Raw genomic sequence first — 27,992 nt, 5'->3', positions numbered from 1 at the left:
ACACGTCCTACAGTGAGGACTATCTTTAAGACCCACTTTGTTCTGATGATTCAGTGTTCAGAGAAACTCTACTGTGGTTTCATGAGTGAATGTGAATTAATATTTCTGTAACACGACTACTTTCACAGTAAGTGACAAACATTTTTATGCAACATTACTCATTTGCCTTTTTAATACATGTATTTTCATGGCCAGGAGTTTTGTGATTTCCCTCGAGTGTAATGCATATTGGAAAAACAAACAAAAAAACAAAACTCTGGCAGTATATTGTTAATATGAAGTACCAATATTGGATAAAAACAGGTAATTACACATTAAACAGGAACATGTCTTTAGTTGTGGTGGGTGGCTCTTAAAAGAGCCTTTGTGTTGTTGGTTTAGCAGCAGCTTTACTTGGAGCTGGTGTACTTGGTCACAGCCTTGGTTCCCTCAGACACGGCGTGCTTTGCCAGCTCACCGGGCAGCAGCAGGCGGACAGCGGTCTGGATCTCCCTGGAAGTGATGGTGGAGCGCTTGTTGTAGTTAGCCAGACGGGAGGCCTCACCGGCGATGCGCTCAAAGATGTCGCCCACAAAGGAGTTCATGATGCCCATGGCTTTGGAGGAGATGCCGGTGTCTGGGTGGACCTGCTTCATCACTTTGTACACGTAGATAGCGTAGCTCTCCTTCCTGGACTTTCTCCTCTTCTTGCCGGTCTTGCTGGCGGTCTTGGTGACGGCTTTCTTTGAGCCCTTCTTGGGCGCTTTGACTGTGGTTTCCGGCATGATTAGAAATATGGATTTCACAGAAGTCGGATATAGTTCACGGATCGCACACCCTTCAATTTATATCCACTCATGCAAATCATACTGTGCTGTTGCTCCTCCAGGATTGGTTGTCTCCTGACCAGAACTGAGCTAGTGGCTCTCGCGACATGTTATTGTATTTTTTTTCCTTCACATCCATAATGACCGCCTGAAATTATCAGGTTGAGAATCACTGCACTAAACAAGTAGTCCAAACCGTCCCTGTGAGCTGATTTATTTACTGTCTGAGTGACTTAATTACTGTAGTTACATGCAGGTTTAAAGGAATCCAGAAGGGAACAGAGGTGTGAAAAGTGATTCATTGACCGACAAGAAAAGCAACAGCACTTCACAAATTGATACATTTTAGTTATATGGAAGTTGTGGGTCTAAAACAGGGGTGTCAAACTCAAATACACAGTGGGCCAAATTAAAAAAATTGGTACAAGTCGAGGGCCGAACTGGTTCAATGTTTATTGCAAAACTTATTGAAATTAACTTATTGCACATATTGAACCTGGAACTAACAAAGCTTAAGTTATTGCCTATAAAAACAACATTAAACATTAAATAAATGAACAATCTGTTGCATTAATTTCTTATGGCTCTATCTGCAGCTTTTCCAGAGTAATTTCTAATGAAGACATTTTTCCACAGGCCAACAACAGCCAAAAAATAATGTCCTCCAAAGAAAAACCAAACATGCCCTCTGGTACAAGAAAAAAAGTGCAAAAAGGAAACATACATTAAAGCTCAGTTTGCTGCTCTGTGATGCACACTAGTCTAAGCCAGATACTTGGCATCTCATCTTGGATGCAAGTTCATCAATGTTTGGGGTCAGGCTCTGAGCTGAGGAAATCCTCAGGATTGAGTGAAGGTGTTCATCAGTAAGACGACTCCTGTGTGATGTTTTGTTTATCTTCATCAAGGAGAACAGTTGTTCACACAGGTATGTGCTGCCAAACATAGAGAGCATTTGAGCAGCTTGGGTACGCAGCTGGGGCATTGTGTCGGGGATGAAACGTGGAAACTGTGCAGCACCCACAGAGTCATACTTTGCCTTGAGTGTGTCACTACATTGGAGTTCAATCAGCTCCATTTGGAGGTTGGTTGGTGCGCTTTCCACGTCAGCTGCAAATGGATTGCTGAGCAATTCAAACCTGCTTTTTTGGGCTTCAAAGTCGGCAAATCGCCGTGTGAAGTCGGCACCAAGTATGCTGAGTTTTTCAGCAAACTGTGCACTTGGGAACACGGCGGTAGAGACCTGCTCTTTCATAGTTTGGCAGCACGGAAAATGGCTCAAGTTTTCTTGCAGCATCTGCGTCTCCCACAGGCGCAGCTTGGTTTTAAAAGCTCTCACTGTAGCGTACATCTCTGTGATCACATGGCCGCGCCCCTGAAGCTGCAGGTTGAGCGCATTGAGATGGCTCGTGATGTCACACAGAAACGCCACTTCACACCGCAACTTTTTATCCCGGAGCTCTGTTGTGTCTCTCCCTTTGCTTTCCATGAACTGACAGATCTCCTCATGCAACTCGAAACATCTTTTCAGCACTTTTCCTTGGCTTAGCCATCGCACCTCTGTGTGATAGGGCAAGTCACCATATTCTGAACCCAACTCCTCCAGAAAAGACTTGAACTGGCGGTGATTTAAACCTCTGGCTCTTATGAAGTTAACTGCTCGTGTTATGGTGCTCATTACATGTTCCATTTTCAAGGCTTTGCCACACAACGATTCCTGGTGTATGATGCAGTGATAAGCTGTCAGCTCACCTGCGCCGTTTTCCTCCCGCATCTTCTCCCGGACCCTGCCCACCAATCCATTCTTTTGACCGCACATCGCGGGCGCTCCATCTGTCGTCAGTCCCACAAGTTTATCCCAAGGCAGCCCCATTTCATTTACACATCTGGATACCTCTTCAAAGAGATCTTTTCCCGTAGTTGTGCCATGCATTGATCTTAATCCCAAAAGTTCCTCTGTTACGCACAGACTTGAGTCCACTCCACGGATGAAAATTGACAGCTGGGCAGTATCAGAAGTGTCGCTGCTCTCATCCACAGCAAGGGAGTATGCGATGAAATCTTTTCCCTTTCCCACCAGCTGTTGTTGTAGATTGGTGGCAAGCTCACGTACACGATCAGCAACGGTGTTTCTGCTTAGGCTCACATTTGAAAATGCTTGCCTTTTATCTGGGCACACGACGTCGCAAACTTTCATCATGCAGTTTTTGACAAATTCTCCCTCGGTAAAGGGCCGGGCTGATTTAGCGACCTCTGTTGCCACAATAAAACTAGCCTTTACAGCAGCCTCACTTTGTGATTTGGCGTTTGTGAACATAGCCTGCTGTGACACCAGACTTCTTTTCAACTCTTCTACCTTCTGGAACCTCTGTTTCATGTCCAGATGCTTGTACCTGTCGTGGTGTTTCGCTTCATAGTGTCTTCTTACGTTGTATTCTTTCATTACAGCCACACCGTCTCCGCACACAAGACAAACAGCTTTGCCCTTTATATCCGCGAACATATACTCTGCCTCCCACCTGCCTTGAAAACCTCTGTTTTCAAAGTCCACCTTTCGTTTAGCCATTTTTTGGGGAGTGGGATAGCTGAAAGTTAGCCACAGTTGACTAGCTCCATAAAGCTGCTGATGAGCGAGTAGTGCAAGGGCTCGCGCTTGAAGGCTCGCGCTTGCAGGCCCTCACTAGGCAACGCACTGGCAGTGCATTGTGGGATTTGTAGTATTAGTGGTGCGTGCAATATACCGGCGGGCCAGCTCTAATAGTAATTAGATATTATCCTGCGGGCCAAAAATAATACCTCTGCGGGCCGGGTTTGGCCCGCAGGCCTTGAGTTTGACATATGTGGTCTAAACCATAGACATACATAGACGCCACATTGACTCCTGAAACATACATCAACGTGGGCGCCATCTTGGACAGGGCAAGACTGGCCTGCAAACAAATACAATAGAACGAGGGAGCTGCCGTTTTTCTGGATAAAAAGCAATATAACGTCTACATTTGAACGAGTCGTTTTATATTCAAACGTTTATGATCTACGAGGAGTAACATTAAGTTAACGTTACCTTTTTTCTCCTTTTCTTTGGTGAAAAACTGTTAAATACGTTAACGTTACTGCTTCCGGTTCCTGGATCACCGGCCTGTCCTCCGATATGTTGGGATTCCATCAATTATTAGGTAATTATTATAAACTAGTACTTTCACATCATGTTGTCCTTTAAGCATGTTTCACATTATCAACTGTCCAACGTCACATCTTTACAAAACGTTAGCTTCTGTAACATCATATAAAACCTAGCTAACGTTCGTTTTTGTTAGCTAATCAATATAAGCTAATGTTAGCTTGTTGATGTTCATATCTAACATAATATTGTATTTAAAACATGATATGTACGAATTGTATGTATTAAAGATGATGTGCCTAATATTGCAAACAATAAAACTGATGGCTGTCTTGGGTTTTGGAACAGAAACGTTGACCCTGAACAATATTTAGCTTAATTTTATTTATTCAACGCTCTCTTAAGTTACTTTAGGTGCGCTAACGTAATATGGAGATTAACTAACAGCTAACGTTACACAAATTAAACGCAATCAAATTGTATTGATGTTACAATAACGTTGGGTTAACTTTAGACACAAAGGTAAGTAAAAATACTAGGTGTACCATTAGCTTTGTGTTTTTGGTGTTGCTAACTAAATAAATGATCCTGTAATATGTTAACTTCTGTATTTTTGACAGAGTCCCTGAGAAAGCTTCAGCTCATATCTCCTGTCAGCACAGATCTCCTAACACACCACATGAGACAACAGTCCTAATGTCAGCTGAAGGTAAATGTCTGATTTATTTATGTCATATGGTTTTGTGACAGATTTTGCTTTGCTCTGCCCGGTTCAGCTGAAGTGAGGACTGGGACTGAATTTTCTATTAATTCCTCTCTCCTTGGTCGGGAGGTCAGAGTGTTTCTCAGAGTGTCCCTCTGTTGACATTATTGGATTGGGTCCTGTCTAGGGGAGCAGCCGTTATCTGTACAGCTGAGTCTGTAGTGGGGACCACAGAGCCAGTCGCTGGGGAAACCAGGGTCAGAGATGCCAGAGGAACCGAGTAAGTCAAAACATGATAAGGTTAAAACATTGAGCACCAGGGAGGAAGGGCAGAGTTGTGAGGCCTTCATGCAGATAGCACCTCAATGGTGGAGTTCCGACAATTGCTCCTTGATCAAGTTTCAATAAACCTTCTGTGTAAGACACAACAGCTCCAGGGCCTCTTCCTTCCTACTGAGTTGACCTGAGTATCAGATATTCCACCACAAGGACGGGTGTCTGTTACACATTTTATTAATTTGTTATTTAACAAGACAGGGTTGCACAATAGAATATAAGTTGTAACCCCCTCACTCAACGCACTCATACAACATAAAGTATATGAAATTAAAATCATTATGATCTATGATTGCATGCCCTACAGGCTCCTCAACCTAACGATGGTCACATAAACCAGTTGAACACTTTCCTATTATCTTAAGTGTTATTCATGTAAATGCTGTTGAAAGGGACCTTTTTCTACTGACCTACCTATGGTTGTAATGTTGAATATTTTTGTAATTTTGTTTTTTTACTTTACAAACTATTACATCTCTCTGTAGAACTTGTTGTGCTAACAGGTCCAGTGTCTCATTTCCCTTCAGACCTACATGTCCATTTATCACACAGTTTTATATTCAGTTTATTTTTCTGGGATTATTTATAAAGTAAAATGACGTCTGAAATGGAAAAAATAATTTTCCCATCATGCTTTCATTTGCTTTTAAGGCAAAATTATATTAAATAACCCATTAAAGGGACTGTTTGTAACTTTTTAAGCATATAAATGTAGCGGGTCGGCACACATGCGCGTTCGCATATGTGCGCTCGCGTGTGGCCGGAGCCTCGTCTCCGCTGCCTGCTCTCCTTCACTCAGACAGCGCGCGCGTCCTCCACCTATAGACGTGAACGCGCGCTCACTACACACTGCAGAAGAGTTAGTTTAGCTCTGAGAATATCTAGTGAATGCACAGGGGACGTTTGTGCAGAAATAAATGCTGCAGCTCCTTCAGACCAACAGAGACCGTGTCTTGTGAAGTGACGAAGCTCTTCAGAGAGTTACGTTGTCTTCTCGTTACCGACCGGGTGCCGGTGTCTCCTCTGCTCTCTCCGGCTGCGGGCGGAGAGAGCAGAGGTTCCCAGTTCCCAGTCGGTCGTGTTCACAGGCATCTGTGTAAAGGAAACTATGCGCAGCGTGTGGGTGCCGGCGCCCCCGTCTACTTGGCGGCTGTGCTGGAGTACCTGACCGCTGAGATCCTGGAGTTGGCTGGAAACGCTGCCCGCGACAACAAGAAGACCCGTATCATCCCCCGTCATCTGCAGCTGGCTTGTCCGCAACGACGAGGAGCTCAACAAGCTGCTGGGCGGAGTGACCATCGCTCAGGGCGGCGTGCTGCCCAACATCCAAGCTGTTCTGCTGCCCAAGAAGACCGAAAAGGCCGCCAAGTCCAAGTAAAGCTGGAGACTCGCTGACTGCTGAAAACCAGCCCCCAAAAGGCTCTTTTAAGAGCCAAACACTCCAAAGATAAAGAGCTCTGGTCCTCATGTCTTTAATGCACCGATGACACATGAAATGCTTTTAAAATCAACATTTAATTGGTCGTTGCTCGTGTATTCATAAAACCCAAAAGTTATGCAGAGGAGTTAAGTATGGTTATCAGGCTGACCCCAATAGTTATTCCAGAGGCTGAGCTAAACACCACGTGAGATGTCTAGGTTACTTGGGCATGATGGTGACATTTAACATAACTAGAGGGCTACCACCACCACCACTACTACTACCACCACTATATGGTTGGCCGTTTGAGCATTTATTCCATATCCTTGATATCAGACGTCCGTGTCTTCCACTAGCTCGATCGTTGTAAGCACTAGTTGGACATTTGATTGCACTAGTTGGCCATTTTGTCTAACTAGTTGAACAAAAACTCTTACTAGTCACTGTTTTTCAGCAACTTGTGGCACTTTTATCAAACTAGTTCCAACGGAAGCCTTACTAGTGAGACTGCACCACACTAGTAGGAACAAAGCCAAATTAGTCAGCTTTGTGACGTACTAGTGGACCTCCAGACCCAACTAGTAAGGCTGACAGTATAGCTAGTTAACTAGTAAGCTGCAAGAGCTTTGACATGTTAACTAGTAAAGCACCTCACTAGTTAACTAGTGAGGGCCTAAATGCTCACTAGTTAACTAGTTAAAGCATTTTGATCTTACTTGTTAACTAGTGTGGCTCAAAATGTTTACTAGTTAACTAGTAAGGGAACAAATGTTCACTAGTGGCACTAGTGAAGGTCTTTTTTACCTTACTAGTTAATTAGTGCAGGCCAAGAAGAGCCACTAGTTAACTAGTAAGGGCCAACATGTGCACTAGTCACACTAGTTGCACTAAATGTTAATGAGGAGGTGGGGAAGGAGCATACTCCAAAGCTTTCTATTGGCATTGGCAATCAGGACTCAGGATTTTGTCATTACCCCTCCTGCCTCATTTACATGTTGTGCACTAGTTAACATGTTGGTCTGAGGAATTGTAACTAGTTAACTAGTGGCTGCATGTTGCACCTTACATGTTAACTAGTGAGGGTCAAAATACTCACTAATTAACTAGTTAAAGTCTTTTTGACCTTACTAGTTAACTAGTGAGGCTCAAAATATTTATTAGTTAACTAGTAAGGGAAAAAAGGTCCACTAGTTGCACTAGTGAGGGTATTTTTTTTTACCTTACTAGTTTACTAGTGCACTGATATATTCCTAGTTAACTAGTGGAAGGCATTTTGTCTCACTAGTTGGACTTTGTGCCAAACATGTAAAGACTTTGACCAAACATGTTGCAAATTTTTCTTACACGTCGAACCTTTTCTTTACCTAGTTGAGCCTTGCTCAGCACTAGTGTGCGACTGTGCGTGACTAGTGATACATTTGTTTAACATTTTAAACTTTTTGTTGCACTAGTCGACATTTCCGTCTTACTAGTTTAACATGTGTGCTTGACTAGTTAAATAGTGATGTGATAAAATTTCACTACTTAACATGTATGACAGTTGCAGTACTTCACTAGTAAACTAATCACGCGCACATGTCGACTAGTGAGAAGTTTTGTCGAACTAGTAAGACAAAAACATCAACTAGTGTGCCGAAAATGTCAACGATTCATTTAACTGTTATTCAGACTATAAACAGAGTGGTAGAGGTTTTTCAAAGCATTCTTTACTGTTCCTGTTGGAATGAAATCATTGTTGATTATTAAACTGCAAAGTAGTAATGTGTTTTTGTTACCTTCGCTTTTTTGCATTAAATCATACTGTGATGTTTGCTGAATTGATTGGATGTGGCACAGCCCTACCCAGAAAAGTTTCCACCTAACGCCACTGCTTATCAGTCAACTTTGAAGTTCAGTGGACGCTCCTGAAGGCAAAAACCCACTAACTGTTTATTTAGATCAGATAAGATTAGATGGTCATTGGTGTCCCCAAAGAGAAATTCATTTTGCTCAGGCTAGTAAACTAACAGACAATACAATCAATAGAGAATGTGTTTATGTGAATCATCAAATGTTTTTATACCTCCAAATGAAATATATTCTATAATGAATAAGCAGAGGGGACAGGATTTATTTCAAATACATTGACAATGTACCAGTTTTAAGAGTTGAAGGCAGGCTGGGCAATCTTGGGAAAATAGCAATAACAAAAATGTTTCTAAAATCTTTAGCAACCCCGCCTTTAATGTGCTGTATGCTCTGAAGAGACAGGGCATGGGCTCTGTGCAGCTTTATTGGATAAACACATACTGTTGGTTATGGAAACTAAAGGTCCTTTTAAGGGCCACCCATTTCCTCAACATCAAGAGCTGTCTTCCTTTTATAATACTACACATAACATACACACACCACAGTTTACATATAAATCAGAATTAGAATCATATCTTTTTGTGTATGTTCGTGTTCATTAGGAGCATGTTTATATGTAACGCGACAAGAATATAACAAAAAGATGGCAACGTTGATCATGGGAGGCAAATTTTCTATTGCTCTAAATTCTGTTAGCGGATTTGATTGTTGGGATTTCCAGTTGGTATGGATTTGGGGTTTCGGTTATAACAAGTAGGGACACTGGGTTGTGGTGACAGTTTTATTGAGCACAATGAGAGAGAGATGTTGAATGTTGATGCTGCAACCCAACACTGATTTAAAAAAGGAAATCGGGTCTGGGTATCATCGGATAATCCGTTATTCCTTTTGAATTAAAAAATGAAAAAACGTTTTTTCCATTTTTGAATTCAATAGGAATTACGGATTATCCGATGATACCCAGACCGCTCTGTGTGATTTGAATGAAGTGGAAAATGACTCCCCTTCTCTTTTGTACGGTACAAATCATGATTATTTAAGGAGTTAATTATCCATGAAATTATCTGGGGAAAAAAAGAAAAATCTTGACGATTGTTCAATTTCTAATTGTTTAATTTAGCAAAATTTGACTCAAAGCCTGGAAAAGAAGGTAAAACAGATTATTTTATTTTATTAGATGCAACTTCATCATTGTATATAGTACGGGTAATGATATGATGCAGTTAACCAGAAATGCTGAAAGCTGTAAAGTTCAGAGCGATTAAAAGAGAAACATACAGAATACTCCATATAAATATAGAATAAACACTAAGGGGTAGATATTAATATACCAGATATGTACAGTATGAGCAGTATTTACAATGTGTAATCAATATGCTAAAATGTACAGTAAGAAAAATATAAACATATGCAGCTCATACTAGTACTTCCAGTTTTGCAGTAATGTAATTTCATGTATTCAATGATCTGAAGATTTAACAAGAATGAAATAAAAGTATAGGCCCATAAGTCCAGTGTTTCTTTAAGTTGCAGATGCTATATAAATAGTGCAAAGAAATAAATACCAAAATGGATGATCATGCACAGTAAGTACATCTATTGTATCCAGCATGCATGATATTTTTTAACTGTTGATGACATAAAAATAAAAATCTATGGGATCAAGTTGATAGTGGACAACTAACAGGGACCATATATTACAGCACAAATAAACTGTATACTGCAATAACAGTAAAGTCAGCACCAGAGAACAATTCATATATTGCTTAATTGTGGATATTGCACTGTGGTTCAACATGTTTTTAAAATGTATTGATAAAACTTTAAGGACAGGAACATGTCTTTAGTTGTAGTGGGTGGCTCTTAAAAGAGCCTTTGTGTTGTTGGTTTAGCAGCAGCTTTACTTGGAGCTGGTGTATTTGGTCACAGCCTTGGTTCCCTCAGACACGGCGTGCTTTGCCAGCTCACCGGGCAGCAGCAGGCGGACAGCGGTCTGGATCTCCCTGGAAGTGATGGTGGAGCGCTTGTTGTAGTGAGCCAGACGGGAGGCCTCACCGGCGATGCGCTCAAAGATGTCGCCCACAAAGGAGTTCATGATGCCCATGGCTTTGGAGGAGATGCCGGTGTCTGGGTGGACCTGCTTCATCACCTTGTACACGTAGATGGCGTAGCTCTCCTTCCTGGACTTTCTCCTCTTCTTGCCGGTCTTGCTTGCAGTCTTGGTGACGGCTTTCTTTGAGCCCTTCTTGGGCGCTTTGACGGAGGCGGCTTCCGGCATGATTCGTAGTTCAGTTTTCTCTTGAGTCCACTGATAAAATCCTGAGCAGAGAGTCTGTATTTATATCCACTCGATGCAGAGCTGACTGTGCTGTTGCTCGCACCTGCTTGGTTTATTCCTGACCGGTACTGCGCATGCGCCACATTCAACAACATCACTTCACAAGATGATAGTTTAGAGTTTAGTTGATGGAAGTTTTTGGTGCTGACCAGTAGTGAGAAGAGTACTTTAGATCTTGTAGCCTTGTCAAATAAAAGTAGCAAAACAACAGTATAGAAGTTCTCTCTTACAAGTAAAAGTCCTGCAGTAAAAATGTTACTTAAGTAAAAGTACAAAAGTATTGGCATCAAAATAAAGGCCTACAGAAAGTGCCAAAAGTAGAAGTAGCTACTAATTATGCAGAATGGCCCATTTCAGGATCCGATGGCACTGGTTTGAAATGGTGTTTACAAGAGTTTACATTATTTTTCATTTGTTACACATAATAAATGTTTATAATAATATTAAATATAATTAATACATTTGTAGTAGCAGGAATGTCAACAGTCAGTGTACACAAGCAGCCGGACCAGCAATGGAACATTTAAGTGCCTCCCTATTTATTATTTCAGCAAATCACTTTTCGATTTCAGCGATCACTTTTCAAGTATTTTTTAAACATTGTAATAAATAAGTGAAAAGCCTTTGTTTATTTCTCCTCCTAGTTCCAAATATAATATTATGTTTATGTCTGCAGTTATTGTCAACAGCAACAATTAACAGGTAATCACTCTTTAAGGATGATGTGGATGGCTCTTAAAAGAGCCGACCTGCGCTTCCATAGCTCCGCTGTCATGGCTCTGCAGGAGTCCAGTTAGGCTTACCTGGTTGGCCTGTTCGAGGATACCAACCTGTGCGCCATCCACGCCAAGAGGGTCACCATCATGCCCAAAGACATCCAGCTGGCCCGTTGCATCCGCGGAGAGCGAGCTTAAACTGTCTGCTGCTGTTCCACAAACCACAACGGCTCTTTTAAGAGCCACCTCACTCTTCACTGAAGGGCTCATTCCTCTACTGTCAACACACGTCTTACCACCAATGATGACACATCAATAATATCTTAAAAATAAATTTTCTATTTTTCTGTCTAGAAAAAATGTAGGCTACATTTCAAAACCTCAGTATTACCTAAGAAGCAAATGAAAACAAAAGGGATATATTATCGATTATGTTGAGTCATCCTAAAGTTAATAAACAACAAAAATAAATAATAAATGTAATGTAATGAGTTATGAATTAAGTATGCTTTAAAAACTCTAGCCTCAAGAAAGATAGTGAATGGCTGCTGTTTTTTTTAAATGTATCTTCAATACTTACTAAACCATTTGATATTTTATATTATAGTTGTTAAAGACATTAATAAGCCTTTAAATGTCCTCATAGCTTCTTGCAACTACACTAAACTGCATTCTAATATTATATTAAGTGTCTACATACTGCTTGTTAATGCTAGGGCTTGACTTGCTTGGAACTGTTCTTTTTTGGTTTTCATTGGTAAAAGTTGTAGATAGTGGTTTAATAGAAGCTTAAACAATATGACATTAGATCTCAGGACCAAAATCATCCAACATATGTGTCCATATCTCAGTCTGGTTACAAAATATTCTGTTTTTACCTGTATTTTTGCTTGTTACTTCCTTTGAACACTGAAAAATGAACGCAGGTAATGTTCATGTAAAAATGTAAATGTTAATGTAAAAACATTGATTTCACATCCTAATCTCATAAGAAATGAGACATTTCAACTCTTATGTACTTTATTTCACCTCTATTTATTTCTGCTCCGCCTGAAGCTTTCTTTCATGTTTTGATTATTTATTATTAATTTATTGTATTTTCCCCAGCTTTTTCTTCTTCTTTCGTCTGCTAGTTCATTACTCTCCATCCCAATGTAACCTGGTTTGGAAATTAATTTGTAGTCTGTAATAACAAAAGCCACTCTGTTAACGGTCCTTTTAAAAGCACGTGTTTGACTCTCTTGTGATCCATTAAATGTGAACCAGTTTTCCTTACTTAACCAGACTTTATCATATATCTGAGGTGGGGCGACTCATGAAGCCACAGTAGAGCTTCCCTGAACACTGGACACCCAGAACAGAAATAAATGTGCCAACATGTCATTTATTGTTGTTGTCAGTGTGACTTGTGGACAAAGGACCTCCCAGTCAGGATGCAGCAGCAGCTCAGGTTCAGCACCCTGGACAGAGACATCTCTCTGTCTGTGTCACTTCATCAACAATAGTCTGATGTCAATAATCTGGAATATATGACTCATTAAAGTCGGCTGACCGGTTTTGTTTTCATATATTTTGTTTAATTTGAACTCACACAGACATGATAAATAAAGATAAAGAAATACAGTGAAAGAGCTGAGAAAATAAAGGCCCAGAAAAACTAGTACAACAGACAAAATACTATATTAATATCTGATGATTTGTCTACTTAAGGAATCACATCATGATTGTCCTTCAAACGGTACAGAGACATGAAAGACAGGAGACATGCTGTCCCTGATTCATGCTGTTGTTCAGTAGGTGGCGCTGATGCACCAAAGAGTTTAATCATCAACCTTCATCAGAAGAAGAAGAAGAAGAGCTCCGCCTCTGTCTTCTATCACGTCCTCAGACAGGATTTAAATAGCTGTGAAGCAGCAGACCAGAGTTTACTGTTGAGTAGAAAGACATTGATCAGCAACGATGAGTGGAAGAGGCAAAGGAGGAAAAGGACTCGGTAAAGGAGGCGCAAAGCGTCACCGTAAAGTCCTCCGTGATAACATCCAGGGAATCACCAAGCCCGCTATCCGCCGTCTGGCTCGCCGTGGTGGAGTGAAGCGTATCTCCGGTCTGATCTACGAGGAGACCCGCGGTGTGTTGAAGGTGTTCCTGGAGAATGTGATCCGTGATGCCGTCACCTACACCGAGCACGCCAAGAGGAAGACCGTGACCGCCATGGATGTGGTGTATGCTCTGAAGAGACAGGGACGCACTCTGTACGGCTTCGGTGGATAAACACACTCTGTTGCTTTATGAACACTAAAGGCCCTTTTAAGGGCCACCCACTTACTCAACATAAAGAGCTGAAATCCTATTAATATACCATAGATTATCAATTGTTAACATCTAAATCAGCCTTGTAAGGTGCTCATTTCTGGTATTTATCATAAATAAATTATCACATTTGAGAAACGACAAGAAAAAGAACTAAAGATGGACACATTGATCTAAAAACAAGAGGTAGATTGCCAGAAAATTACCTGTAATACAAACAAATGGAGGTACTAAAAAAAATCAATTTCTTTAAAGATTTTACCTTTTTTGGATTTCCAGTTAGGCTTTTAGTGAAGGACACTAGTAGGAATATCGGTGGCAGTTATTTAGCACAATAAGAGAGAGAGCTGGAGGAATGTGTCAACACAGACTGAGAGGTTGTCCCTGCTGCCAAATACACTCTTGCTTTGTTCAATGCGCTGATTTTATTAATGTTTACTGTAATATTTGACTCATGTTTAACATGTGTTGCTTTGTGGCTGAAAACAGCAGTTTTGTCTTTTTCCTTTTTCTTCATTAAATTGATGTGATTGGTGCTTGATGATCCAGGAGTCTCATTTATAACCGTTGCGTATGCACAAAACAGAGCCCGAATTTTTTCATACGCCACTTCCCACGCAACAGTTAACTATAAAAACAAACTTGACAGGAGAATGTGCGCACCTGTACGGAAACTTTGACCCATGCGTACGCCATTATGGAGGCAGGGGAAACTGGCGACGCAGATGGTGAATTGGAGCCAAACTATAGACATTAAATGTGAGAGACATCATTATACATATAATGATGTCTCTCACACATTTAACTTCACTTCATACTTATATCCACTTTATCATAAACATTTAAACCAGCAGTATTATTTGTGCAAGTGAGCCATAACTATTCAATACGCACCGTACAAATGTAAAAGATATGAGCCAACTCAAATCAAATTCCGCTCAGTATCTCATCAACACTGTCTCACCATCTCGTTCCCCACCTCCAGGGCGCAGAGGAGATCAGGCCGGACTATCGACACTGGCAGTCAGCTGTGGAGCAGCTGTTGAAATCATCATTGGTTGTAGAAATCCAAGATTATATCAAATAGCATTAAAGAAAAAACATACTTATTAATATTATACATCATTTCTGTCAAAAGATCCCCCTAAATGCTACACACTGCTCCTTTAGGTAAAGTGAAAAAATATCATTACATCTGTGCAAGAACAACACACAAAATGTTGCAACCAGGAATTCTAGGTTCAAAACCATGTTTCAAAACCTTTACGGTATAGAGAAACACAATGAAAATAGGGGGGAAAAAAGCTTAATGTTTATTTTGAGCCATCCAAAGGATATGTGTCGAACCACAGTCCATGCCCTCATCCATCGGGTATCTTTGCCAAAAAGCTGCTTGATGTGCAAGGAAAGGCCACTACTGCGTCCAGCTACTTTGTACTGCCTCATAATGCTAATGCAGCAGTTTTGGTCTTTTTCAAGCTGCAAATTATCAGCTAAAGAATCCTGAATATATATTTGTGGCGAAAATGACACGGAAAGCTCTCTGAACAATCTTAAACTCTATTGAAAGTGCCCAGCATTGACATGTCAACAGAGAGACATAACTCAATAATGGTTGACAGTATATTTAAAGGTGAGTTAGGGCTAGCAACTGAGACAGTGTCAGGGTCAGCATGAGGGGTATTGATACTAGGGCCTGTACAAGGGCCAACATAAAGGACAGTATCAGGATCTGGGGCGGCATTGAGGCCAGTCTAAAGGACTGCAGTGAAGCTAGCATGAGATACAGCATTGAGGCCAGTCTGAGGGACTACATTGAGGCCAGTCTGAGGGACTGCACTGAGCAGTCTGAGAGACTGCACTGAGGCCAGTCTGAGGGACTACATTGAGGCCAGTCTGAGGGGCTGCACTGAGGCCAGTCTTTGGGACTGCACTGAGGCCAGTCTGAGGGGCTGCACTGAGCAGTCTGAGGGACTGCATCGAGTCCAGTCTGAGGGACTGCATTGAGGATTGTTTCCTAAAATGATTTGTTGCTTGGATAAGCTAACAATTACAGTAACTGGAATAATTATGTGTGGAACAGTTATTTCGCATGCTGAGAATCACATGTATGTTAAACTCAGCATCATCTCTGTAAAGGTTCTCATTGGTCCAGATCACTGGATATCTTGTAGTCTCACATCCAAGAGGCTTCATCAATATGGAACAGATTGATGAAAATGTCCTCTTGACTAAACAGACAAAGTCCAGTTGCTTTAAATTAACTCCTCCACTGGTGTCATGTAAAACTAGAGGGTTCCTGTGCTTTAAGAAGACAAGGAGAGTACTCTTTTTTTTAAAATGATTGCATAATGCGCTGAGTTTATTACATTTTTCACCTTTTTTTTTGCTAAGTTTACAATGTAATAACTTAATAAATAATGTAATAACTTATTACATTATTAACAAAACTGTTATTACATTGTGCGTTCAAGGTTTTATTACATTATGTGCTGATTATTACATTATGAGCTTTTATTACATTTAAATTAATACATTATGCGCAGTTATTACGTTATGAGTTGCTACAACCCTTCTTTTTAAAAAATAAACTTATGCACCATTGGATACAATTGGACCACAGTTGTTCTGTCTTCAATAATAAATTGCATTCTATTGCTCATAAAACATTCGTGTTTGTAATATTTCCAAGGCATAAGGGATGTTAAAAGTTATTATTAAGCAATAAGGTTGAGGGAATATGATATAACCTTGCAAACAAAACACTGTGGTCTTCCAAAACAGTGCAGTCACTACCGAAACAGTGTGTATTTTGTAAAAAATAAGGTATATTGAGTTATCAACTGAAATGTTATGATACTGATTGGTTAAATGTATGTTCAATTTAATCAAACCTTCACGCTGAAATCAATATGATCAGCGTTGTGCATTTTACAAAGAAAGATTGCATTTAGATTTTGAAGAATCTTATGAATTGAACATAAAAAATTGTTAATATTGTAATTTTCTAGAAAAACATGTAAAAATATTCTTTAGAGGAGGGATGGAAACACAATCTTAAGGTTAGGGTAATATAGAACTTTTTTATGATAGTGTATTACTATGTTTCGGTAGTGAGAAATTTAGGGGGAGGAAAAACATTCCAATCCAGTCTGAAAATACAATACCAAAATTTACTGATCTTTCATTAGATATTGGTACCCTAGATATAGTCAATATATATATATATATATATGAAGTTTTGGGAAGTAAAGATACAAATTTCAAAATGTTTACAACTCTGACTTTGCACCAATTCGGTAGAAAGGCCCATATACAGTATGTATCAGTGAAACTGTGTTACTGTAATATTTAAATCCACTTACTACTATCCCAGACAGGCGACATTTATTTTGTAGATTAGTTTTCATTAATATAAACTATTAACTATTTATATTAAAATCAGTCCTCAGCAGAGGACATGTTCACAGTCACAGCGAGCAGCTCTGATAGGAAGTCTGGCTAAAGCCTCGACCATCATCAGTGTGTTTGCTGCTCCCTCAATAACTTCACTTTATTAATCACTCATCAACAGCAGATTGTTGTTTTAACATTGAGTGCCTGAACAAACATGTGGGCCAGTTGGAAAACGTCTTTTGATGGAGCTCTGATGCATTTCAAATCATTTTAGGAGAGAAATGAGTGAGAAAAGCCGCTGAGCAGTGCTGGCCACGGCGGTGATAGGTGAGGTTTGGCGGCTCCAAAAATAAAATGCAGAGAGCATCAGAGCTCTACATGACCTGAATATGAAGAGAGACAAGTCCGCTATCGACTCCCTTCACTGCCAGCCCTCAGCACTTCTCCCACATGATGTTTTGAGTGTTTTATCAGTGAAGAGAAAACACAAGTGGCACGGCTTTCAGATGCTCAGAGGAGCCACGGGCTGGGTTGAGTCTCCACGGTTCTCATGGTGTGTTTAAGTGCAGCCCCCTGCTCCGAGCTCTTCAACAGTCCAGTCTCACTCTCGTGTTGTCGTGAAGAGGAACTAAACTTCAGGAGGAAATGGCAGAAGTAGCTCCAGTTCAAGCCGCCCCGGCGGCCAAAGCAGCCAAGAAGAAGGTCTCCAAACCGAAGAAGACTGGCCCCAGCGTCAGAGACCTCATCGTTAAAGCTGTGGCCGCATCCAAGGAGCGGAGCGGCGTGTCTCTGGCCGCCGTCAAGAAGGCTCTGGCTGCCGGAGGCTACGATGTGGACAAGAACAAGGCCCGCGTCAAGACCAACATCAAGACCCTGGTGGCTAATGGGACTCTGGTCCAGCTCAAGGGGACCGGGGCCTCCGGCTCCTTCAAGATCAGCAAGCAGGCTGCAGAGAAGCCGAAGCCAGCCAAGAAAGCCGCTCCTAAAGCCAAGAAACCCGCAGCGGCTAAAAAGCCCAAGACGGTGAAGAAGCCGGTAGCCGCGAAGAAATCCCCGAAGAAGGCGAAGAAACCCGCAGCGGCCAAGAAAGCTGTCAAGAGCCCCAAGAAAGCAGCCAAGAGCCCCAAGAAACCAGCCAAGAGCCCCAAGAAGGCGACTAAGGCTCCCAAGGTGACCAAGAGTCCCAAGAAGGTGGTCAAAAAGGCCCCTGCAGTCAAGAAAGCTCCCGCTAAGAAGGTTGCCAAACCCAAAGCCAAGAAAGCAGCACCCAAGAAGAAGTGAGCTGTTCTCTGTCTGAACAAACACTCCGATAAAAAAGGCTCTTTTAAGAGCCACCCACATCATCCTTAAAGAGCGATTACCTGTTAATTCTTACTGTTGACATTAACTGCAGACATAAACGTAATATTATATTTGGAGCTAGGAGGAGAAATAAACAAGGGCTTTTCACTTATTTATTACAATGATTAAAAAAACTTGGGCCAGATGAAACCTACAAATAGTATGAAAAATAAATAGACCTCACAGGACAGCCATCTGATCTTAAAAGTGTTTCCTGTGTTACACATTATTGAGCTTTGTAGCTGTGTGAGGGGATAATATAATATGCAATTATTTGCTGTCTTCACATTTCCCTTTTTTTAATAACATAAATATCACAATGTTTCAAACCCGGTTGAATGTGGGCAGCACAACATGACCAATGCACTACAAATCTCCACATCTGAAGGTTAACACTAAAGCTAAGGAGCCAGTAAAGAATAGCACTAAATAATGTATAAAACCATTTATGTCAGGCAATTTATCTATAGTATACTAATGAGAGCAATCATAATAACAGGCACATAATATAGAAATAATAACTACAATGTTTTGTGAAAGTGATCGCTGCAATCAAAAAGTGATTTGCTGAAATAATAAATAGGGAGGCACTTAAATGTTCCTTTGCTGTTCCGGCTGCTTGTGTACACTGACTGTTGACATTCCTGCTACTACAAATGTATTACTTATATTTAATATTATTATAAACATTTAGTATGTGTAACAAATGAGAAATAATGTAAACTCCACCATTTCAAACCAGTGCCATCGCATCCTGAAATGGGCCATTCATCGTAATCAGTAGCTACTTCTACTTTTGGCACTTTCTGTAGGCCTTTATTTTGATGCCAATACTTTTGTACTTTTACTTAAGTAACATGTTTACTGCAGGACTTTTACTTGTAAGAGAGAACTTCTATACTGTGGTTTTGCTACTTTTATTTGAGAAGGCTACAAGATCTAAAGTACTCTTCTCACTACTGGTCAGCAAAAACCAAAAACCAAAAACCAAAAACTTCCGTCAACTAAACTCTAAACTATCATCTTGTGAAGTGATGTTGTTGAATGTGGCGCATGCGCAGTCCCGGTCAGGAAACAACCAATCAGGTGCGAGCAACAGCACAGTCGGTTCTGCATCGAGTGGATATAAATACAGACTCTCTGCTCAGGATTCTATCAGTGGACTCAAGAGAAAACTGAACTACGAATCATGCCGGAAGCCGCCTCCGTCAAAGCGCCCAAGAAGGGCTCAAAGAAAGCCGTCACCAAGACCGCCAGCAAGACCGGCAAGAAGAGGAGAAAGTCCAGGAAGGAGAGCTACGCCATCTACGTGTACAAAGTGATGAAGCAGGTCCACCCAGACACCGGCATCTCCTCCAAAGCCATGGGCATCATGAACTCCTTTGTGGGCGACATCTTTGAGCGCATCGCCGGTGAGGCCTCCCGTCTGGCTAACTACAACAAGCGCTCCACCATCACTTCCAGGGAGATCCAGACCGCTGTCCGCCTGCTGCTGCCCGGTGAGCTGGCAAAGCACGCCGTGTCTGAGGGAACCAAGGCTGTGACCAAGTACACCAGCTCCAAGTAAAGCTGCTGCTAAACCAACAACACAAAGGCTCTTTTAAGAGCCACCCACTACAACTAAAGACATGTTCCTGTTCTTAAAGCTTTATAAATACATTTTAAAAACATGTTGAAACCACAGTGCAATATCTACAATTAGGCAACTATATGAATTGTTCTCTGGTGCTGACTTTACTGTTATTGCAGTATACAGTTTATTTGTGCTGTAATATATGGTCCCTGTTAGTTGTCCACTATCAACTTGGTCCCATAGATTTTTATTTTTATGTCATCAACAGTTAAAAAATATCATGCATGCTGGATACAATAGATGTACTTACTGTGCATGATCATCCATTTTGGTATTTATTTCTTTGCACTATTTATATAGCATTTGCAGCTTAAATAAACACTGGATTTATGGGCCTATACTTTTATTTCGTTCTTGTTAAATCTTCAGATCATTGAATACATGAAATTACATTACTGCAAAACTGGAAGTACTAGTATGAGCTGCATATGTTTATATTTTTCTTAATGTATATTTTAGCATATTGATTACACATTGTAAATACTGCTCATACTGTACATATCTGGTATATTAATATCTACCCCTTAGTGTTTATTCTATATTTATATGGAGTATTCTGTATGTTTCTCTTTTAATCGCTCTGAACTTTACGGCTTTCAGCATTTCTGGTTAACTGCATCATATCATTACCCGTACTATATACAATGATGAAGTTGCATCTTATATAATAAAATAATCTGTTTTACCTTCTTTTCCAGGCTTTGAGTCAAATTTTGCTAAATTAAACAATTAGAAATTGAACAATCGTCAAGATTTTTCTTTTTTTCCCCAGATAATTTCATGGATCATGATTTGTACAGTACAAAAGAGAAGGGGAGTCATTTTCCACTTCCTTCAAATCACACAGAGCAGTCTGATTTCCTTTTTTTAATCAGTGTTGTGTTGCAGCACCAACATTCAACATCTCTCTCTCATTGTGCTCAATAAAACTGCCACCACAACCCAGTGTCCCTACTTGCTATAACCGAAACCCCAAATCCATACCAACTGGAAATCCCAACAATCAAATCCGCTAGCAGAACTTAGAGCAATAGAAAATTTGCCTCCCATGATCATTGCCATCTTTTTGTTCTATTCTTGTTGCGTGACATATAAACATGCTCCTAATGAACACTAACATACACAAAAAGATATGATTCTAATTCTGATTTATATGTAAACAGTGGTGTGTGTATGTTATGTGTAGTATTATAAAAGGAAGACAGCTCTTTATGTTGAGGAAATGGGTGGCCCTTAAAAGGACCTTTAGTTTCCATAACCAACAGTATGTGTTTATCCAATAAAGCTGCACAGAGCCCATGCCCTGTCTCTTCAGAGCATACACCACATTAAAGGCGGGGTTAGTAAAGATTTTAGAAACATTTTTGTTATTGCTAGTTTCCCAAGATTGCCCAGCCTGCCTTCAACTCTTAAAACTGGTACATTCTCAATGTATTTGAAATAAATCCTGTCCCGTCTGCTTATTCATTATAGAATTTATTTAATTTGGAGGTATAAAAACATTTTATGATTCACATAAACACATTCTCTATTGATTGTATTGTCTGTTAGTTTACTAGCCTGAGCAAAATGAATTTCTCTTTGGGGACACCAATGACCATCTAATCTTATCTGATCTAAATAAACAGTTAGTGGGTTTTTGCCTTCAGGAGTGTCCACTGAACTTCAAAGTTGACTGATAAGCAGTGGCGTCAGGTGGAAACTTTTCTGGGTAGGGCTGTGCCACATCCAATCAATTCAGCAAACATCCCAGTATGATTTAATGCAAAAAAGCGAAGGTATCAAAAACACATTAGTACTTTGCAGTTAAATAATCAACAATGATTTTATTCCAACAGGAGCAGTAAAGAATGCTTTGAAAAACCTCTACCACTCTGTGTATAGTCTGAATAACAGTTAAATTAATCGTTGACATTTTTGGCACACTAGTTGACGTTTTTGTCTTACTAGTTCGACAAAACTGCTCACTAGTCGACATGTGCGCGTGATTAGTTAACTAGTGAAGTACTGCAACTGTCATACACGTTAACTAGTGAAATTTTGTCAAACTAGTAAGACGAAAATGTCGACTAGTGCAACAAAAAGTTCAACATGTTAAACAAATGTATCACTAGTCAGGCACAGTCGCACACTAGTGCTGAGCAAGGCTCAACTAGGTAAAGAAAAGGTTCGATGTGTAAGAAAAATTAGCAAAATGTTTGGTCAAAATCTTTATATGTTTGGCACAAAGTCCAACTAGTGAGACAAAATACCTTCCACTAGTTAACTAGTGAGGAATATATCAGTACACTAGTAAACTAGTAAGGTAAAAAAAAAACTCACTAGTGCAACTAGTGAACCTTTTTTCCCTTACTAGTTAACTAGTAAACTTTTTGAGCCTCACTAGTTAACTAGTAAGGTCAAAGAGGCTTTAACTAGTTAATTAGTGAGCATTTTGACCCTCACTAGTTAACATGTAAGGTGCAACATGCAGCCACTAGTTAACTAGTTACAATTCCTCAGGCCAACATGTTAACTAGTGCACAACATGCAAATGAGGCAGGAGGGGTAATGACAAAATCCTGAGTCCTGATTGGTTTGTATTTCTTTATTTTTAACTGGAATGCCAATAGAAAGCTTTGGAGTATGCTCCTTCCCCGCCTTCTCATTAACATTTAGTGCAACTATTGTGACTAGTGCACATGTTGGCCCTTACTAGTTAACTAGTGGCCCTTCTTGGCCTGCACTAAATAACTAGGAGGTAAAAAAAGACCTTCACTAGTGCAACTAGTGAACATTTGTTCCCTTACTAGTTAACTAGTGAGCATTTAGGCACTCATTAGTTAACTAGTGCACACAATTGTAGCTCATTAGTTAACTAGTGAGGTGCTTTACTAGTTAACATGTCAAAGCTCTTGCAGCTTAGTAGTTAACTAGCAAGACTGTCAGCTTTACTAGTTGGGTCCAGAGGTCCACTAGTATGTCACAAAGCTGACTGGTTTGGCTTTGTTCCTACTAGTGTGGTGCACAGTCTCACTAGTAAGGCTTCTGTTGGAACTAGTTTGATAAAAGTGCCACTAGTTGCTGAAAAACAGTGACTAGTAAGAGTTTTTGTTCAACTAGTTAGACAATGGCCAACTAGTGCAATTTTTCTTTTTTTTTTATACATGTCATCATTGATGGTCATCCTGCTTGCAATACAAGAACATACTCACCCAGTTGTATCCATTTGGTGTTTTTTTCTCATCTATAGTATTTACAACTTAAAGAAACACTGGACTCAGAGGCCTATACTAATGTCTTATTCTTGTTGTTGGTAATTGGTGTTTTAGGCCTATATCATAGAATGCTGTAGCATCTGATTTGGATCACTGGGTATAACAAAATTGTAGTACTGGAAAACTTGTAAGTACTAGCATGAGCTGCATGTTTATATTATTCTTACTTGCATTTTAGCTTTTATTACATATCTTAAATCCTGCACATATCTGGAATATAAATCTATACCCTTTTACTGTATATATCTATGTGTTTCTCTATCGATTACTCTTAACAATTCAGGCTCAATCTTGTATTGCAACATTCCTCCATCTCTCTCGGTCATTGTGCTCAATAAAACTGCCAACATAATCCAAATACAAATTGGAAATCCCAATGATTTGGCAATAAAAAATGTGCCTCCCTTATGAGTGTTTTTTCTTCCAGGTAGTCTATCTCAACAATACCATCTTTTTAGCTTGCCCTGTTGAACAATAACACAGAAAACATGACACTATAATTACTTTTATAATAATTTGAATGGTAAAGGTTGGTTGTAACATTGTAACAGGAGGTCAGCTCTTTATGTTGAGTAAGTGGGTGGCCCTTAAAAGGGCCTTTAGTGTTCATAAAGCAACAGTGTTTATCCACCGAAGCCGTACAGAGTGCGTCCCTGTCTCTTCAGAGCATACACCACATCCATGGCGGTCACGGTCTTCCTCTTGGCGTGCTCGGTGTAGGTGACGGCATCACGGATCACATTCTCCAGGAACACCTTCAACACACCGCGGGTCTCCTCGTAGATCAGACCGGAGATACGCTTCACTCCACCACGGCGAGCCAGACGGCGGATAGCGGGCTTGGTGATTCCCTGGATGTTATCACGGAGGACTTTACGGTGACGCTTTGCGCCTCCTTTACCGAGTCCTTTTCCTCCTTTGCCTCTTCCACTCATCGTTGCTGATCAATGTCTTTCTACTCAACAGTAAACTCTGGTCAGCTGGTTCACAGCTATTTAAATCCTGTCTGAGGACGTGATAGAAGACAGAGGCGGAGCTTCTCTTCTTCTTCTTCTTCTGATGAAGGTTGATGATTAAACTCTTTGGTGCATCAGCGCCACCTACTGAACAACAGCATGAATCAGGGACAGCATGTCTCCTGTCTTTCATGTCTCTGAACCGTTTGAAAGACAATCATGATGTGTTTCTTTAAGTAGACAAATCATCAGATATTAATATAGTATTTTGTCTGTTGTACTAGTTTTTCTGGGCCTTTGTTTTCTCAGCTCTTTCACTGTATTTCTTTATCTTTATTTATCATGTCTGTGTGAGTTCAAATTAAACAAAATACATGAAAACAAAACCGGTCAGCCGACTTCAATGAGTCATATATTCCAGATTATTGACATCAGACTATTGTTGATGAAGTGAAGCAGACAGAGAGATGTCTCTGTCCAGGGTGCTGAACCTGAGCTGCTGCTGCATCCTGACTGGGAGGTCCTTTGTCCACAAGTCACACTGACAACAACAATAAATGACATGTTGGCACATTTATTTCTGTTCTGGGTGTCCAGTGTTCAGGGAAGCTCTACTGTGGCTTCATGAGTCGCCCCACCTCAGATATCTGATAAAGTCTGGTTAAGTAAAGAAAACTGGTTCACATTTAATGGATCACAAGAGAGTCAAACAGGTGCTTTCAAAAGGACCGTTAACAGAGTGGCTTTTGTTATTACAGACTACAAATTAATTTCCAAACCAGGTTACATTGGGATGGAGAGTAATGAACTAGCAGACGAAAGAAGAAGAAAAAGCTGGGGAAAATACAATAAATTAATAATAAATAAAAAAAACATGAAAGAAAGCTTCAGGCGGAGCAGAAATAAATAGAGGTGAAATAAAGTACATAAGAGTTGAAATGTCTCATTTCTTATGAGATTAGGATGTGAAATCAATGTTTTTACATTAACATTTAAATTTTTACATGAACATTAACTGCGTTAATTTTTCAGTGTTCAAAGGAAGTAACAAGCAAAAATACCGGTAAAAACTGAATATTTTGTAACCAGACTGAGATATGGACACATATGTTGGATGATTTTTGTCCTGAGATCTAATGTCATATTGTTTAAGCTTCTACTAAACCACTATCTACAACTTTTACCAATGAAAACCAAAAAAGAACAGTTCCAAGCAAGTCAAGCCCTAGCATTAACAAGCAGTATGTAGACACTTAATATAATATTAGAATGCAGTTTAATGTAGTTGCAAGAAGTTATGAGGACATTTAAAGGCTTATTAATGTCTTTAACAACTATAGTTCAGTGCTGCTGCTTCAGGGTGGTTAGGAGTGTTTGACCTGCCCAGAGGTTCAGCCATCACAGGTGCCTGTAAACCAGTTGATCACAGGAAACACCTGAATAAAGCAGGATGATGATGTTACTAACTTTATAAATGGTTAAGTTAGTATTGAAGATACATTTTTAAAATAAACAGCAGCCCTTGTCTATCTTTCTTAAGGCTTGAATTTTTTAAGCATACCTAATTCATTACATTACTATTCAATTTTTGTTGTTTATGAACTTTAGGATGACTCAACATAATCAATAATATATCCCTTTTGTTTTCATTTGCTTCTTAGGCAATATTGAGGTTTGGAAATGTAGCCTACATTTTCTCTAGACAGTAAAATAGAAAATTATTAAGATATTATTGATGTGTTATCATTGCTGGTAAAACGTGTGTTGCCAGTAGAGGAATGAGCCCTTCAGTGAAGAGTGAGGTGGCTCTTAAAAGAGCCGTTGTGGTTTGTGGAGCAGCAGACAGTTTAAGCTCGCTCTCCGCGGATGCGACGGGCCAGCTGGATGTCTTTGGGCATGATGGTGACCCTCTTGGCGTGGATGGCGCACAGGTTGGTGTCCTCGAACAGGCCGACCAGGTAAGCCTCACTGGACTCCTGCAGAGCCATGACAGCGGAGCTCTGGAAGCGCAGGTCGGTCTTGAAGTCCTGAGCGATTTCTCTCACCAGGCGCTGGAAGGGCAGCTTGCGGATCAGCAGCTCCGTGGATTTCTGGTAGCGACGGATCTCTCTCAGAGCCACGGTACCGGGCCTGTAACGGTGAGGCTTCTTCACGCCGCCGGTGGCCGGGGCGCTCTTACGGGCAGCCTTGGTGGCCAGCTGCTTCCTGGGGGCTTTGCCTCCGGTAGACTTACGAGCGGTCTGCTTGGTTCTTGCCATGACTTCTTCTTTCTCTGTTCAGGAGCTGTAGTAGCTCCAATGAAGAGACACGCTGCTCTTAAACTGTGAAATGGTGACGCTGCTTCAGACCTCCGGCTCCTGATTGGTGAGGGGCTCCTCCTGGAGCTCAGCACCGCCCAGAGGAGCGACCCACCGCCCGAAGCTACGCTGCTGATTGGTGGGAAATCCTTTCAAAGTGTCCGCCAACATTCAGAGCGGGCCGCCCTCTGCTGCTCTGCTGGAAGCCTCTTCTCTGGTTGGTCTGTCAGCAAGTCTCGCTCCAAGGACATATAAAGGAGCTTTCTGCTGGTAGAGCAACACTTTTTATTAGTCTCGACTACTGAAAACATCTCACGATGAGCGGAAGAGGCAAAACCGGCGGAAAGACCAGAGCTAAGGCAAAGACCCGCTCTTCCCGTGCTGGGCTCCAGTTCCCAGTCGGTCGTGTTCACAGGCATCTGCGTAAAGGAAACTATGCGCAGCGTGTGGGTGCCGGCGCCCCCGTCTACCTGGCGGCTGTGCTGGAGTACCTGACCGCTGAGATCCTGGAGTTGGCTGGAAACGCTGCCCGCGACAACAAGAAGACCCGTATCATCCCCCGTCACCTGCAGCTGGCTGTCCGCAACGACGAGGAGCTCAACAAGCTGCTGGGCGGAGTGACCATCGCTCAGGGCGGCGTGCTGCCCAACATCCAGGCTGTTCTGCTGCCCAAGAAGACCGAGAAGGCCGCCAAGTCCAAGTAAAGCTGGAGACTCGCTGAGTGCTGGAAACCAGCCCCCAAAAGGCTCTTTTAAGAGCCAAACAATCCAAAGATAAAGAGCTCTGGTCCTCATGTCTCTAATGCACCGATGACACATTAAATGATTTAAAAAATTAACATTTAATTGATCGTTGCTCGTGTATTCATAAAACCCAAAAGTTATGCAGAGGAGTTACGAATGGTTATCAGGCTGACCCCAGGAGTTATTCCCTTAGGCTGAGCTAAACACCACGTGAGATGTCTAGGTTACATTTAACATAAATAGAGTGCTGCCAAACTAGTCAGCTTTGTGATGTACTAGTGGACCTCTGGACCCAACTAGTAAAGCTAAGTCTTGCTAGTTAACTAGTAAGCTGCAAGACCTTTGACATGTTAACTAGTAAAGCACCTCACTAGTTAACTAGTGAGCTACAATTGTCTGCACTAGTTAACTTGCAGGGGCCTAATTGCTCACTAGTTAACTAGTTAAAGCATTTTGATCTGACTTGTTAACTAGTGTGGCCCAACATGTTTACTAGTTAACTAGTAAGGGAACAAATGTTCACTAGTGGCACGAGTGAAGGTCTTTTTTACCTTAATAGTTAATTAGTGCAGGCCAAGAAGAGACACTAGTTAACTAGTAAGGGCCAACATGTGCACTAGTCACACTAGTTGCAATAAAATGTTACTGAGGAGATGGGAAAGGAGCATACTCTGAGGCTTTCTATTGGCATTCCAGTTCAAAATAAAAAAATACAAACCAATCAGGACTCAGGATTTTGTCATTACCCCTCTTGCCTCAGTTGCATGTTGT

The 27,992-nt window shown here is 40.9% G+C and overlaps 9 protein-coding genes and 1 pseudogene across 9 annotated transcripts; 5 read left to right on the top strand and 5 right to left on the bottom strand.

Annotated features, from left to right (window-relative positions):
• Positions 1–288: 288 nt before the first annotated feature.
• On the bottom strand, positions 289–779 carry LOC141767055 (histone H2B-like). The gene has a single exon (XM_074634305.1). The coding sequence runs from the start codon at positions 762–764 to the stop codon at positions 390–392; it is 375 nt and encodes a 124-aa protein (XP_074490406.1). The 5' UTR covers positions 765–779; the 3' UTR covers positions 289–389.
• A 678-nt stretch (positions 780–1,457) lies between these two features.
• LOC141765769 (general transcription factor II-I repeat domain-containing protein 2-like) lies at positions 1,458–3,571 on the bottom strand. Its single transcript, XM_074631995.1, has one exon. It carries the CDS (start codon positions 3,370–3,372, stop codon positions 1,564–1,566), a length of 1,809 nt encoding a protein of 602 aa, XP_074488096.1. The 5' UTR covers positions 3,373–3,571; the 3' UTR covers positions 1,458–1,563.
• A 1,052-nt stretch (positions 3,572–4,623) lies between these two features.
• On the top strand, positions 4,624–7,997 carry LOC141766852 (histone H2A-like; annotated as a pseudogene).
• Positions 7,998–9,378: 1,381 nt separating this feature from the next.
• LOC141765768 (histone H2B 1.2-like) lies at positions 9,379–11,040 on the bottom strand. Its single transcript, XM_074631994.1, has one exon. The coding sequence runs from the start codon at positions 10,510–10,512 to the stop codon at positions 10,135–10,137; it is 378 nt and encodes a 125-aa protein (XP_074488095.1). The 5' UTR covers positions 10,513–11,040; the 3' UTR covers positions 9,379–10,134.
• Positions 11,041–13,141: 2,101 nt separating this feature from the next.
• Positions 13,142–13,607, top strand: LOC141765781 (histone H4). The gene has a single exon (XM_074632008.1). The coding sequence runs from the start codon at positions 13,248–13,250 to the stop codon at positions 13,557–13,559; it is 312 nt and encodes a 103-aa protein (XP_074488109.1). The 5' UTR covers positions 13,142–13,247; the 3' UTR covers positions 13,560–13,607.
• Positions 13,608–17,225: 3,618 nt separating this feature from the next.
• Positions 17,226–19,290, top strand: LOC141765766 (histone H1-like). The gene has a single exon (XM_074631991.1). It carries the CDS (start codon positions 17,640–17,642, stop codon positions 18,273–18,275), a length of 636 nt encoding a protein of 211 aa, XP_074488092.1. The 5' UTR covers positions 17,226–17,639; the 3' UTR covers positions 18,276–19,290.
• A 195-nt stretch (positions 19,291–19,485) lies between these two features.
• On the top strand, positions 19,486–20,661 carry LOC141765767 (histone H2B 1.2-like). The gene has a single exon (XM_074631993.1). The coding sequence runs from the start codon at positions 19,525–19,527 to the stop codon at positions 19,900–19,902; it is 378 nt and encodes a 125-aa protein (XP_074488094.1). The 5' UTR covers positions 19,486–19,524; the 3' UTR covers positions 19,903–20,661.
• Positions 20,662–23,015: 2,354 nt separating this feature from the next.
• On the bottom strand, positions 23,016–24,204 carry LOC141765765 (histone H4). The gene has a single exon (XM_074631990.1). It carries the CDS (start codon positions 24,158–24,160, stop codon positions 23,849–23,851), a length of 312 nt encoding a protein of 103 aa, XP_074488091.1. The 5' UTR covers positions 24,161–24,204; the 3' UTR covers positions 23,016–23,848.
• Positions 24,205–25,950: 1,746 nt separating this feature from the next.
• LOC141765773 (histone H3) lies at positions 25,951–26,479 on the bottom strand. The gene has a single exon (XM_074632000.1). It carries the CDS (start codon positions 26,437–26,439, stop codon positions 26,029–26,031), a length of 411 nt encoding a protein of 136 aa, XP_074488101.1. The 5' UTR covers positions 26,440–26,479; the 3' UTR covers positions 25,951–26,028.
• Positions 26,480–26,748: 269 nt separating this feature from the next.
• LOC141765777 (histone H2A-like) lies at positions 26,749–27,244 on the top strand. The gene has a single exon (XM_074632003.1). It carries the CDS (start codon positions 26,796–26,798, stop codon positions 27,180–27,182), a length of 387 nt encoding a protein of 128 aa, XP_074488104.1. The 5' UTR covers positions 26,749–26,795; the 3' UTR covers positions 27,183–27,244.
• Positions 27,245–27,992: the final 748 nt, after the last annotated feature.

This window comes from Sebastes fasciatus, chromosome 4 (assembly GCF_043250625.1).
Source record: "Sebastes fasciatus isolate fSebFas1 chromosome 4, fSebFas1.pri, whole genome shotgun sequence".
NCBI lineage: Eukaryota > Metazoa > Chordata > Actinopteri > Perciformes > Sebastidae > Sebastes > Sebastes fasciatus.
Note: the sequence above shows the minus strand (reverse complement) of the source record. Positions and strands in the feature narration are given on the sequence as shown.

Coding starts and splice junctions, on each gene's coding strand:
- LOC141767055 (XM_074634305.1), bottom strand. CDS start 764: ATGCCGGAAACCACAGTCAAAGCGCCCAAGAAGGGCTCAAAGAAAGCC.
- LOC141765769 (XM_074631995.1), bottom strand. CDS start 3,372: ATGGCTAAACGAAAGGTGGACTTTGAAAACAGAGGTTTTCAAGGCAGG.
- LOC141765768 (XM_074631994.1), bottom strand. CDS start 10,512: ATGCCGGAAGCCGCCTCCGTCAAAGCGCCCAAGAAGGGCTCAAAGAAA.
- LOC141765781 (XM_074632008.1), top strand. CDS start 13,248: ATGAGTGGAAGAGGCAAAGGAGGAAAAGGACTCGGTAAAGGAGGCGCA.
- LOC141765766 (XM_074631991.1), top strand. CDS start 17,640: ATGGCAGAAGTAGCTCCAGTTCAAGCCGCCCCGGCGGCCAAAGCAGCC.
- LOC141765767 (XM_074631993.1), top strand. CDS start 19,525: ATGCCGGAAGCCGCCTCCGTCAAAGCGCCCAAGAAGGGCTCAAAGAAA.
- LOC141765765 (XM_074631990.1), bottom strand. CDS start 24,160: ATGAGTGGAAGAGGCAAAGGAGGAAAAGGACTCGGTAAAGGAGGCGCA.
- LOC141765773 (XM_074632000.1), bottom strand. CDS start 26,439: ATGGCAAGAACCAAGCAGACCGCTCGTAAGTCTACCGGAGGCAAAGCC.
- LOC141765777 (XM_074632003.1), top strand. CDS start 26,796: ATGAGCGGAAGAGGCAAAACCGGCGGAAAGACCAGAGCTAAGGCAAAG.